The sequence below is a fragment of the Trachemys scripta genome, chromosome 7 (assembly GCF_013100865.1).
Source record: "Trachemys scripta elegans isolate TJP31775 chromosome 7, CAS_Tse_1.0, whole genome shotgun sequence".
Lineage (NCBI taxonomy): Eukaryota > Metazoa > Chordata > Testudines > Emydidae > Trachemys > Trachemys scripta.
In genome coordinates this window covers 61,587,365-61,601,069 of record NC_048304.1, presented here as the reverse complement: position 1 = coordinate 61,601,069, position 13,705 = coordinate 61,587,365, and the positions used below count along the sequence as shown (strand labels likewise).

Genomic DNA, 13,705 nt, shown 5'->3' with positions numbered 1-13,705 from the left:
TGCCGGGACTAGGTTGCCTCTTACCATATCCCCCCACCCAGCATTTCCACCAGAGAGTTCAGCTTCATGTGAAGGCAGGCAGCTGTGGTCTCACCCTCTGCACACTCAGGGGAGGACCCAGCCCAGCACAAAAAGCATGAATAGATCAACCACCCCCATTTCCCAGCCTGTCTAGGTTTCCCCATTGGAAATACTCCCTGAGTGTCTTTGAGGGCGCGTGAAACCGGTATAGCCCAACACCTACCTTCAGCTCCTGCCGCAGCTAGAGGCCGTTGTGGGGACTCTGCTGTTTAGGGCTCTACAGCAAGCTCTGTTGGAGGTTGAGGTTCTCGGAGGGAATGATTCCCCAAGCTCATGGCTTCTCCAGACCTAGCACTCCCCTCTGGTGGGATCCAGGAGGGTGGAGTAGTGAGGGCCATATGGAGAATTGTTACCTGCCATGCAGTCACAGCTGTTAAACTTGCATCCATCCTCCCACAACTCCAAGACCATCTGCTGTGTACATGCACCAGGGCAAGGGGATAGAGCCTATTGCCCCCGGGCTGTCTTGCATCAAATTGGAGTAACATAACCCTGCTCCACAGCATCTGTGGCCAGCATGGGGCCCTCCTTGTCACTGGTGTCAAGGCAATGAGGCTGCCAGGAGCTTAGCCTCTCCTGTCTCTGAGTGAAGGGTGGGAGATAGGAGGGTTGAGGGTCAGGGGGACTGCAAAAGGGTTAAGGCTAAGGAGTAGGAGAGCAGCCTCAATCCCCTCCCTCCTGTTCAGTCTAAGTCCATTTACACACTAATCTAAAGTTCTAGTTCCTGCTTACTCCCATTCTTAGTCCTACCTTCTACAGCTGCTGAAAAACCAAATCTATTTTGTTTAGTTCAGGACAGCAGAGGGCCACATCCATGGATGGGTGCAGAGAGGCACCAGCTGCAGTGCTTTCTCACTGCTGAAAAATGGAGCAGCTACACTGTATTCAATAAAGACATTTAGGCTCCCCTGCCTTCCATGGAAACCAGATGAAGTTAGAAGCTTAAATACCTGTGTATTGAAGAGAGAGATGCAGCCTTCCTCCTGTGAGCACAGGCCAACCCTGGGCTGCTGGACAAGTGAAGAATCTGCTCAGTTGCAGGTGGGGTGCAGAGCAGCAGCTTTACCTCTAACTTCTGTCAGTAACTGATGGAGGGGAGAGCCACTGTATGGCTGCTGCTGCTAACATGCTAGGCAACGCTGTGTGTGGATACCCCATGGCCCCCATGCAATCAGTGACAGCCTGTGAAGTCCGGGTTGGGCCCAAGGACAGCAGTGCTCTGAAGTACAATCAATGTGAGTTTAGATAAAGCCCTCAGACCGTGATGGAGACAAAGACTAGGGGCTGGATTTGTGCCCCAAGCTCTCCAAAGACACATGCAGGGGTGGAAGGGATCATGAGAGTCCAACCTCCCTCCCTTAGCAGTCACTGCTCAACCCTTCCCCCAGCCAGCATACAGAAACACCCTGCACCAAGCTGGCCTGCAGCTTTTACTGTTACCAATGCCTTTGACTCAACTCATATCAAACTGAGCAGCATCAGATGAGTGAAAAGGTCACATTAAAGGTATTAAATTAACATGATTTAAAAAAAACACCATCTAGGACAGGCCCTTCAGCCAGACCATAACTCAGACAATAATTTAAATGATAAAATACACTGGCTGCTAACAGAATAACCCAAAACAAGCTTCAGGCCTACTGAAAACACCAGCTGACCATGATGTGCTCTGGGTGGGTGGGGCTGTTTGCTCAGTGCAGCATGTATTACTGTGGCATCAAGTTACTGCAGGAAATTCTGGGATCTTGGCTGCTACCTGCTGGGCACTGTAAAGCACTGGCTCCTGCAGTGGCAGTAGCTGGTCACGCCAACACACTGCGCAGCCTGCAGCTTTGGAAATCTCTGCTGGGGAGAGAGTGGCTACTGCCCACCCAAATCCAGGAACATCCCAAATGTCAACTTCAGCCGGGAGTCCCAGTTCATCGTGACGTGCTTTGGAAGGACTAGGCTGGAAAGTGCCATACCAGGGTCTGTGCTGCGGATAGTAGGAGCTGACACTTGAGACATTGAGGGAATTGGGCTGGCAGCTTGTCACAGTTTTACTTGTAAGGAGAGGCCCTATGGAGGGCTGGGCAGCCAGCCCCGGCTCCCGGTTGGGTCACTGTCACTAAAACCATTTGGCTGGGCTGGGCAAAAACAGTCTCTGAACGCGCTAAGGTTCCATCTGTTACCTAAGAGGTCATTGCTGGCATGGCCATCCCCAACCCCGGCCTGACTGCTGAATTGGATCACCCACAGGGGCGGGGCATGTTTGTATGTGTCCACCACCTGAGAGCCACAACATCATTCCAGGAGGGAGCATGGGGGGGTGCAGAGATTACAGCTGCCAGCCTGCACTACTGGGGCTTGGCCCCTGGATCTAGCTGACGTGGTCCATGCTAGGATGTGTGGTCTCGGCCGTGTGTTGCTATGACACGATCTGCTGGGCTCATTGCTACAGATCATGCATAGCATGGAAATAGGAACTGTCCCCCGAGCTTCCCCCCCCCCATGCCTGCATGGGGGAAGAAGGGGGCACTGCGGTGTGAGAGGAGTGTCCCTCATTTGTACTTTTGGGAAGGCCTTGCATTTTCACTAGTAAAAACCTGAGAACATTTCCCTACATCTGCTGGTGTGAGCCCCCCGGCCTCCAAGCAGCCATTGCTGGCCAGCCCTGCTGTATTGTGCAGCCACAGCATCTGTGTTAAGGCACAGCTGAGTCAAGCATTTCATGTAAACACTCAAGACCTTGAAGGAAGACTCTGTCAACTGAGTCGAGTACCATTAAGCAAGAAGCAGAAATGCTCAATCATTCTAGAAAAAACACTAGAGCCAGCCACGCCTTGCTGTCCCAGCCGCCACAATCTGGATCATCTCCGTGAAGCTGGAGGCTTCAGTGCTACCTTCAAGGAAGCGGTCTGCTGGAAAACAGAAAGAGAGGCACCATGGGAGGGTGAGTCCCGGGATGCTGCTAGAGCCACCCTGGCAATGACTGAGTGAGCGTGGCACATTGGCCCAGCCCACTGCCCTCACTTGCACAGGATGGGGAGGAACAGCTCAGTCACTATAAAACAAAACAAAGCCTGACTAGCCCGTGAGGGAGCAGGGTGTGACAGACACCCGAGCACCTAGCAGGGAACCTAGCCAGACAAAGGGAACTCCCCAGCCCCACTGGGTAACACAATAACCAATCTGATTGCAGACACGCAGAGCTGGGCTCACTTGGAGCTGGCTGGATTGACATGTCAGGGCAGCAGGTTTGGCAGGTGGGATAGGCAGAGCTGACACTTTGGTCCCCTCCATGCTACAGCCATTCAGCTAATCTGGCTCACACTGGCAAGACAAAGAGCATTCCTTTAATGTGAAATGTTTGGGATCAGCGTCCATTTGAGCTGCAAAAACTGGCAGCTGTTCTCCCAGAAACTGCTGCTATCAGAATAGTCAGGCCATACCACTGTAGTGGTGTGGATATAGCAAAACTGACCCCAGCACTCCTGCCTCTGCCCCCCACAGACCCAGCATACCACGCTGCCCGTTCCAAGGGTTGACTCTGGCAGGCACACAGCCACCTGAATAATGCCCACCAACTCTTATGTGGGCTGCCCCCCCTTAGACAGCCATGAGCCATCAGTACTGGTCATGGAGCTGGGGGTGGGTGGGAAGGATGTGTGTGACTACACTTAGGGGCGCAGAGAGGGGTGGGGTGGGGTGTGTGTGTGCGCACGCGCGCGCAGATCCCCTACTTGTGAGATGAGAGCTGAGTGGCTAGTGAGCAGAAAGTCCAATGGGAGGACCCAGGTTGAGACACACCTGTTTGTTTCTCAGCTCGGGGAGAGGCCGGGTCGGTGGCTTCGGCTTCACCTAACAACAGGGTGCAATAGAGTCAGTCACCCAGTCCCAAACCAACTCCCGCCAGGTGCCCCTCTGACCATAGCACAGCTCAGCGCTGCCGTGAGGGCTCAGCAAAAGTGCTGGTGGGGCCAGTGGCACGAGACCATGGGCCACACTTTCCATGCAAAGAACAAGGACGATCTGCTGGGAAGGAAGGGCCGTGAGGCTCTGGCCAAGTAACACAGCCTGCCTGGCTCTGTGTCTGATGGGGCCACAGGCCATGTGGAAGTGGGGGTGTTGAACTGTGCTGATTCAGGCTTTCAGCTTCATGGAGAAGCCTAGCCGGGACCTTGGCTGAGGGGGCTTCTGCGCCAGGGGCTGGGCAGATGCCCTAGGAGGTGCCAAGGGTGTTTGAGATGCAACCCACCAGCATTGCAGGGCTAGGGGCTGGCCTGTGGCCATGCTGCCCCACTGGCTTCCCCTGACAACTCCACATGGGCCTGGGTAATGGGGAAAAGAGCTCTGGAGCGCTGCACCAGGAGGAGCAGTGGGGTCATCACACACTCTCTGGGTGGTGGGAACACAGCACGGGGGACTGCAAGGAGGCCTGGCAGGAGCGGGCAGGGGGTACCCCCGAGCAGCACATGCTGTCTTGGGGCCTGAAGCCTGGCTGAGGGTGGCTTCAGGCAGGGAAGTGACATGCTGGGCAGGCCTGCAGGCATCTGATGTCCAGCACCAGGCTCCCGCAGGGATGCTGATGCTGCCAGTCAGGGTCCCCGCTAGCACATTTCCAAAGCTTGGTGAGAAGCAGCATTACCTCGCCAGCAGCTGGTTTGGGCTTTGCAGAGACTAGCGGGGGAGGTGCCACGCTGGGTTTAACTCCAACCTAATTCAAATGCAGAGAAAAGAAAACAAGCCTCAGGTTTCGCTGTTGTCTTTGAATGAAAATTCTGTCTCTCCTGTCAGTTCCCAGCCAGTTGCACATGGCAGCCTGTGCTGGGATTCAGTGGTGGAGCAGTTACTCACATGCCCACGTTTACACATCTGCAGGGCCATGGCCTTGGCGAGGACAATGAAACAAGAGGGAATTGCAGCACATGCTAGAGCCTTTCCCGCTTCATGCATTCACTAGGGGCAGGCCCGTGTGGAGAGCCTGGTGCCATGTGCAGCACTGGCAGCCCTCCCCTGCAGGCTGCTGCCCCCAAGGGAGCTGAGGACCAGCGGGGTACAACCTGCCCGCCCCTACCCCCGCACAGGCTCCTGCCCCCAAAGGAGCTAAGGCCTACCTAGCTAGAACCTGCCCGCCCCTTCCCCATTCCGTCCCCGCACAGGCTACTGCCCCCAAGGGACCTGAGGCCCAGCGGCAGGGCCCTGTTCCCAGTGGTTCTTTGGACAGGCCTGGCGCTCTACCCAGAGGCAGCATCTCTGCTCTGGGAGCTGCTCATGGCTAATGTTCTGTCTAATGCTGTGCGCAGCCCTAGAGCCGGGTGAGGTGGAGAGATGGAGGCATAAGAGTGTCTTGAACTGCACTTAGTGCAGTCTTGCCAGGAACGGAGCTGCCTCTCTGGGTGGGGATTGCCTTGGGCTTTGGAAAGGCTCTCATTTATTGTGATGCCAGAGGCCACCAAGGCCCAGGAGCAATTTTCCCAAAGCAGTTCAATCGGCATTAGGCAGGTAAGCAAGACTGAGAGTGCTCTCCAACCTGACAAACTGGCGAAATGGTCTGAAGTAAACAGGATGAAATTCAATAAGGACAAATGCAAAGTGCTCCACTTAGGAAAGAACACTCACAGTTGCACACATAAAAAATGGGAAATGACTGCCTAGGAAGGAGTACTGTGGAAAGGGATCTGGGGGTCATAGTGGATCACAAGCTAAATATATGTCAACAATGGAACACTGTTGCAAAAAACGCAAACATCATTCTGGGTTGTATTAGCAGGAGTATTGTAAGCAAGACATGAGAAGTAATTCTTCCACTCTACTCTGCACTGATTAGGCCTCAACTGGAGTATTTTGTCCAGTTCTGGGTGCCATATTTCAGGAAAGATGTGGACAAATTGGAGAAAGTCCAGAGAACAGCAACAGAAATTATTAAAGGTCTAGAAAACATGATCTACGAGGGAAGATTGAAAAAAACTAGGTTTGTCTAGTCTGGAAAAGAGAAGACCAAGCGGGGAACTGATATGAGTTTTCAAGTACATGAAAGGTTGTTACAAGGAGGAGGGAGAAAAATTGTTCTCCTTAACCTCTGAGGCTAGGACAAGAAGCAACTGGCTTAAATTGAAGCAAGGGCAGTTTAGGTTGGACATTAGGAAAAACTACCTGTCAGGGTAGTTAAGCACTGGAATAAATTGCCTAGGGAAGCTGTTGAATCTTCATCACTGGAGATTTTTAAGAGCAGGTTAGACAAACACCTGTCAGGGATGGTCTAGATAATATGTAGTTCTGCCTTGGTCCAGGGGACTGGGCTAGAAGACCTCTTGAGGTCCCTTCCAGTCCTACGATTCTATGATAGCTGGGTGCTCGCCTGGGAGGAGGCAGACTCAGAGGCTAGTTCCTGCCTCACTGACCCCTCCAGTATTTTATACAAAGCAGAACAGCTTCAACAGATTAAACTGAGAGTCCTCCCCCCCGCCCCATTACCCCACAGCCTGGTGGTTAGTGCACTCTCCTGGGAGGGTGAGTCCCAGGTTCAGAGCCTATTCTAGATTGAGGGGTTCAAACCTGGGTCTCCTGCCCCAAAGGGACATGCCCGAACCATTAGGGTAATGGTTATAAAGGGGGAGGGGGGGAACTAGAACCATCTCCTCCTCCAGCCATTTGGTGAATCTAGCCTCTTTAAAAAAAAAGTACTGCAAAAGCAGGAAGCCTGCCAAAAGATCAGTGGGGCCACTAGAAGATTGAGAAGTTAAAACAGCACTCAAGGAAGACAAAGCTGTTGTGGAGAACCTAAATGAATTTGTTGCATCGGTCTTCACTGCAGAGGATGTGAGGACGATTCCCAAACCTGAGCCATTCTTTTTAGGTGACAAATCTGAGAAACTGTCCGAGATGGATAGGTCCATCAATGGCTATTAGCCAGGATGAGCAGGGATGGTGTCCCTAGTCTCTGTTTGCCAGAAGCTGGGAATGGGTGACAGGGGATGGATCACTGGATGATTGCCTGTTCTGTTCATTCCCTCTGGGGCACCTGGCATTGGCCACTGTCGGAAGACAGGGTACTGGGATAGATGGGCCTTTGGTCTGACCCAGTATGGCAGTTCTTATGTTCTTACTGAGGTGTTGATAGAGGAGGTTTTGGAAGAAATTGATAAATTAAACAGTAATAAGTCCCCAGGACCAGATGGGATAAACAAAAGAGTTCTGAAGGAACTCAGATATGAAATTGCGGAACTACTAAGTGCAATTAGTAACCTAGCGCATAAATCAGCCTCTGTATTGGATGACTTGAGGATAGCTAATGTAATGTCGGTTTTTCAAAAGGCTCCAGAAGCGATCCTGTCAATTACAGGCCAGTAAGCCTAACTTCAGTACCAGGCAAACTGGTTGAAACTATAGAGAATTATCAGACACATAGATGAAAACGATTTGTTGGGGAGGAGTCAATACAGCTTTTATAAAGGGAAAATCATGCCTCCCTAATCTATTAGATTTTTTTGAGGGGCTCAACAAATATGTGGACAAGGGTGATCCAGTGGATATAGTGCACTTGGACTTTCAGAAAGCCTTTGACAAGGTTCCTCAGCAAAGGCTCTTAAGAAAAGTAAGCAGTCATGGGATAAGAGGGAAAGTCCTCTCATGAATCAGTAACTGATTAAAAGATAGGGTAGGAATAAATGATCAGTTTTTAGAATGGAGAGCGGTAAATAGCAGCATTCCCCAAGGGTCTGTACTTGGACCAGTGCTGTTCAACATATTCATAAATGATCTGGAAAAAGGGGTAAACAGCAAGATGGCACAGGTTGCAGTTGACACAAAATTACTCAAGATACTGAAGTCCAAAGCAGACTGAAGAGTTACAAAGGGATCTCACAAAACTGGGTGACTGGGCAACAAAATGGCTGATGAAATTCAATGTTGATAAATGCAAAGCAATGCACATTGGAAAACATAATCCCAACTATACATACAAAATGCTGGGGTCTAAATTAGCTGTTACCACTCAAGAAAGAGATCTTGGCGTCATTGTGGATAATTCTCCAAAAACATCCATTCAGTGTGCAGCGGCAATCAGAAAAGCTAACAGAATGTTATGAACCATTAGGAAAGGGATAGATAATAAGACAGAAAATATCATAATGCCACTATATAAATCCATGGTACGCCCACGCCTTGAATACTGCATGCAGTTCTAGCTGCCCCAAGTCAAAAAATTTATATTAGGATTGGAAAGGATATAGAGAAGGGCTACAAAAATGATTGATGGTAGGGAACAGCTTCCATATGAGGAGAGATTCACAAGATTGGGACTGTTCATCTTAGAAAAAAGATGACTGAGGGGGGATCTGATAGAGATCTATAAAATCATAAATGGTGTGGAGAAAGTGAATAAGGAAGTGTTATTTACCACTTCACGTAATTCAGGAAATGAATAGGCAGCAGGTTTAAAACACACAAAAGGAAGTACTTCTTCCCACAACACACAGTCAACCCGTGGAACTCATTGCCAGGGGTTGCCTGTGAAGGCCAAAATATAACTAGGTTAAAAAAAATTAGATACATTCATGGAGGATTGGTCCCACAATAGCTATTAGCCAACATGGTTAGGAATGCAACCCATGCTCTGTATTTCCCTAAGCCTCCTACTGCATACCAGCTACTCTCACAGACAACAGATTCCAAACACAGAGGATGTTCCCCTGGGCAAAAACTTAGTTACACACACAACTCCCCCCCCAAATACCCAATTTGACTATTCCTCTAATTGCACAAGACAGGTTACAAAGAAATAAACATAAACCTATTTATTTCCTTCACTACTACTCACTACTTAATAAAAAAAATAAATAAGAGGCTGAATTCTGGAGCTTTCCCACTCCGGTCCAAAGTGAAACTCAACCGACAAAGGGAACTTCCCTCCTTCCCTTTGAACCATCTTGTCCTCCCATTGGTTTCTCTGGTCAGATGTCAGCTAGGCTAGGTGAACTTCTTAACCCTTTACAGGTAAAAGAAGCATTAACCCTTAACTATCTGTTTATGAAGGGGTGTCCTGCTGATCTGGTGCTGAAGTGGGGCAAAGGGTAGTGCTCCATCATTAGGAGCCTCAACTTAATCTCCCAGTTCTTCCTCACCCTAAATTTAAGTGCCAGACAGAAGTTACACTTCTGAGGGACATGTAACTCTCCAAGGCAGAGAACGCAGTTGGAGTGACCTTTGCTAATGGGGCTGCCCTCCTGGCAAGAGGGGCAGTGTTTGAGGCAATGTCCAAGGAAGACAAGGCTTCAGAGGGAAGGGTGAGGAACAAAACTAAGCCTCTCAACTACTAAACTAAAATAATCTAAACTGAAACTATCTAAAACTAAACTAGCAGCTAGGGGAAAAAATGTATAGCCAAGGCACACTCCAAGGTGGACACACAAAAGTTCCATCTCAAGCTGAGGTGGCTGAGGAAGAACTGAGGGTGGTTCGCTTGCGCAGCCCTATAGAGTCTCAGTGTGAGGCATGAGGCAGTAGGGCGCACGGACACACTGAAAAACTCTGCTCGAAGGCACACGGGGCGCATGCCCGTCTGAAGTGGAGCACCCACAGGGACACTACTCGAAGAAGAACGCTGTGTTCTCCAGTTAGGGAAGCCATTGAAAGTCTATGCTACAACACAGGCATTTCCACACACAGCTCCCTCCAGCGCTACGTCCCTTCCCCACAGAGCACAGCCAACTCTCTGCCACCAGATTTGAGAGCAGGAGCACAGAGCAGCCCAAGTGAGCTGTGCAGGGTCACATAGTCAGTGCCACAGTGGTGACTCTGGGCCCCTAGATTCATTACACTCAGCTCAGCTGCCCTGAGGGGTATTCGACAGACTGCTGCTAAGAGTGCAAGTGTGACTGTCTCAGGTATTTGACAGCAAAGCAGTAATATCAGACACAGCAGTCCCAGGCCAGTCAGTTACCTGCACAGGTTTGGCTGGATACCCTGGAGAGTTCAGACAGGCGTTGCTGGCCACCGCGGGAGGCTGAGACGGAACAAGTAAAAATTATTTGCTTCTCATCAACCAGAGTGTTTTCCCCTCTCCCTGCGAAAAGTGTGAATGGGACCCAAAGCGAAACCAACAGACAGTGTCCTACCCCAAGTGGGGAGATATCCCCCAACCCGCCATGCCACAGCCCAGCTCAATCTGCCCCAAATGGAGAAACGTCTGCCCATCCCGCCGTGGCCCAGCCCAACCCACCCCAAGTGAACAGATGCCCACTCCATCCCATCCTGCCCCAAGTGGGGAGATGTCCATCCCATCCCTCCATGGCCCAACCCAGTCCGAGTAGAGAGACACCCGCTCCATCCTGCCATGACCCAGCCCAACCTGTCCTGAGTGGAGAGATGGCCACCCCATTCCAGCCCACCCCAAGTGAAAAGATGCCCACCCCATCCTAGTCTGCCTGGAATGGACAGACACCCACCCCATCCCACCATTGCCCAGCCCAACCCAACCTAAGTGGAGAGATGCCCAGTCTGGCTCAGCCCAGCCCAGCCCAGCCTGAGTGGAGAGATGCCTGCTCAATCCTGCCTGGTGAAGCCCAGCCCGCCCTGAGTGACGTGGGGGGCTGACCCAGCACACCCAGCTACTCAGGCCAAGGAGCTGCCAGCCCAGAGCAGAGCAGGGCCCATCTAACCCTAATGGACAATCCAGGAATGCCCTGTCAGGGGAAGCTCAGGTTTGCCCTGTCATTAGGGGTCGCAGCAGGCAGATGTCTTGCAGGCTCCAGCCCCAGCCGGGAACAACACACAGCCACACTGTGGACACCGGGGTTTGTTGTGACACAAACGAGAGCCAATAAACACTGACCAGGTTCAAACCTGTCTGGAAGGTGGTTTTCTTGCTGGGAGAATTGGAGGAGGCAGCCCTGACACAAGTGGCCAAAATGCCCTGCCCTGTCCAGCCAAGAGAATAGCCCTACAGACTGGTAGCCATGGTAACCAGCCTTTGGGACAGAGCATGTTTGGCATAGGGGGCTCTCCTTGGAGCTCAGGTGCAGAGTACTTTGGGGGTCCCTGCCCAGAGTGATGGGGGCAGTTAGTGAGGGGATCTGCCCTTCCACTCCCCCAGGAGGCACCAAGGGAAATTTAGTTCATGCAGCTCACCCCTTACCACTTAGTTAATGAACCTCCCCAACTAATGCAGCACGCAGCCAGCCCCTCAGCCATTCCTGCCAGCTGAACTCCCAGTTCATGCCTGCCAGCCCACACAAGCCATGTCCCCCACATCATGTGAACTGTCATCCCAACCTGACTCCTGACACTGCCAAGGCTGCAACCCCATCACCCACACCTATCCCTAGCACCACCACCAAACCCCACTGCACCGGGCGGCAGCTTCCCTGCCCAGGACTCCTACTGTGCCACAGCCCTCTCAGAGGGCAGGCACAGAGGAGAGGTTCCCCGGGAGCAGAGAGCATCACTGTCAGCTTTGTGCAGCTTCATATTTTGCAAAGTATTCGCAAATATGCACATTAGCTCATTAAACTATTTTCAAATTTGCAAACAATGAGTGTCTGGCCAGAATCCACCCAAGTGGCAGGGTCAAACATGGAATTGCATCAAGCTCAGCAGGTGGGTACTAAAGGGAACAACCATGGGGGGGGAGGAGGGGAGACTAGAAGCAGAAGAGGTAACCCAGGGGTAACTGGGGGCTAATGAGGCTGCTAAAGTAAGCTGGGGATAGGGGAGTTGGTTGAATGGGGGGCTCTTGGGTCAAACAGCCGACTGCAGTTTCCTCCCTTTTACAGGCTCCTGTCTATCAGACAAGACGGACAAGGCCGGGAGGCGGAGGGGGGGCGCTCTGGCACCTTTCTCATCAGTGTGGGGTCCATATGCCCCATCACAGTTCCCCTCCCCCCCAAGGGTAGATACATTCCTCAAATCCAGATCTGCCCCAGTTGGAACTCACCCAGCCCCAGGCTCACCCACAGGGTTACCATATTTAAAAAAATAAAAAAAGAGGACACTCCACGGGGCCCTGGCCCCACTCGTTTCCCACCCCCGGCCCCGCCCCAACTCCGCCCATTCCCCGCCCCTTCCCCGAAGTCCCCGCCCTAACTCCCCCTCCTCCCTCCCAGCCACGCAAAAAGGGCTGCCCAAGCGCTACCGGCTTCACAGTTTGCCGGGCAGCCCCCAGACCCTGCACCCCCGGCCGGTGCTTCCCCAGCGCAGCTGGAGCCCGGGAGGGGAAGCGCCCAGCTAGGGGCGCAGGGTCTGGAGGCTGCCCGGCAAACCGTCAAGCTGGTAGCGCTCGGGCTTCGGGCAGCCCCCATCCCTCCGGACCCTGCACCCCCGACCGGGCTCTTCCCCTCCTGTGCTCCGGCTGCTGTGCTCCTCCCCTGACTCTTCAGCTCTGTTTAAGAGCCGAGCTGCCCGAGTGCTCGGGCTTCGGGCAGCTCCCATGCCTCCGGACCCCAGCCGCCGGCTGGGCACTTTTCCTCCTGGGCTCCAACTGCTCTGCTCTGGTGGCGCAGGGTCCGGAGGCATGGGGGCTGCCCGAAGCCGGAGCGCTCGGGCAGCTTGGCTCTTAAACAGAGCCGAAGAGTCAGGGGAGGAGCAGAGCAGCCACGGGAGAGGAAGTGCCCGTCCGGTATTTTCCTGGACATGTTCGGCTTTTTGGCAATTCCCCCCGGATGGGGGTTTGATTACCAAAAAGCCGGACATGTCCGGGAAAAACTGGACATATGGCAACCCTACTCACCCACTCAGCATGTGCTATGGGGCCTCTCCCTGCTCTGCCTGGCAACCTACCCTTCTGATTTGGTGGAAAGTCCTCTTTCTTCCCCAATAAGACCCTGTTTTCCACATTTTAACCTGGAGCAAACTAACTGGGGAAATGGGAGCATCTTGGGGAAGCACAGGCACAGCCTGGACTGTAGGGGTATAATACGGCCAAGCTACGGGACCATCCCCCCCCTCAAAGAACTGTATCAATCCTTGGCATCTGGCTCCATTGAGGGGCTCTTACAGCACCCAGTTGCCTAGCAATAGCAGAAAGCACCAACTGGAGAAGCCAAGGCCCAGAGGGTCAGGCCTGCATCCCTTAGCCTATCCCTATGCTCAGATTCACACCATCCTGGGTTTGTTCTCCTCTCCAGCTCTGCAGGAACAGGCTCCTAACTTCGTAACTTGTATGACAGTGCTGCCTTGGTGTGTAACGGGGGCCTTGTGCTGCCTGTGCAGGCATGGAAATGCAATCCCCCCCCGCTCCAGCAGAGGGCTCTTGGGAAGGACAGCAATGGTCCACTGAAGCGATTACAAAGGGGTGATGGAAGCAGCCTGACTCCCCCCTCTACAGCATCGTTGCAGGGACACAGTGGCCAGGAGCCCAGAATTCCCCAGTAAAACTTCCCAGCCACAAGAGCTGCCCTCCTGCTCCCCAGGTTGCCTGGGCCACACATACCTCGGGCGGTGGCCTGCTGGGAGTCATGGGCACGTACACAGACCTGGGGCTCTTCAGGTCTGAGGTTGTGGAGATCAGATTTGGGCTGCTGATGTCGCAACTCTGCAGCTCATGCCTCACTTTCCTGGTATTGCTGCCCTCTTGAAACATGGGATTGGAGAGCCCGTTGGTGGTGTTGGTCACAATCCTCCTGAAAAACACACAAAAAAGAGCCAC

The 13,705-nt window shown here is 52.6% G+C and overlaps 1 protein-coding gene across 3 annotated transcripts in view; it reads right to left on the bottom strand.

The window, feature by feature from the left end:
- Window positions 1–1,504: 1,504 nt before the first annotated feature.
- Window positions 1,505–13,705, bottom strand: part of ADAM8 (ADAM metallopeptidase domain 8) — an 84,016-nt gene continuing 71,815 nt past the window's right edge. Inside the window, exons 20-24 of one of the 3 annotated variants that reach the window (XM_034777324.1) lie at window positions 13,490–13,679; window positions 10,004–10,066; window positions 4,709–4,777; window positions 3,871–3,921; window positions 1,505–2,981 (exon numbers count right to left, since the gene is read on the bottom strand). In XM_034777324.1, the coding sequence (XP_034633215.1) occupies window positions 2,931–2,981; window positions 3,871–3,921; window positions 4,709–4,777; window positions 10,004–10,066; window positions 13,490–13,679 (424 nt within the window). In that variant the 3' untranslated portion in view covers window positions 1,505–2,930. The remainder of the gene's footprint in view (window positions 2,982–3,870; window positions 3,922–4,708; window positions 4,778–10,003; window positions 10,067–13,489; window positions 13,680–13,705) is intronic. The other 2 variants (XM_034777325.1, XM_034777326.1) reach the window with 2 other exon arrangements.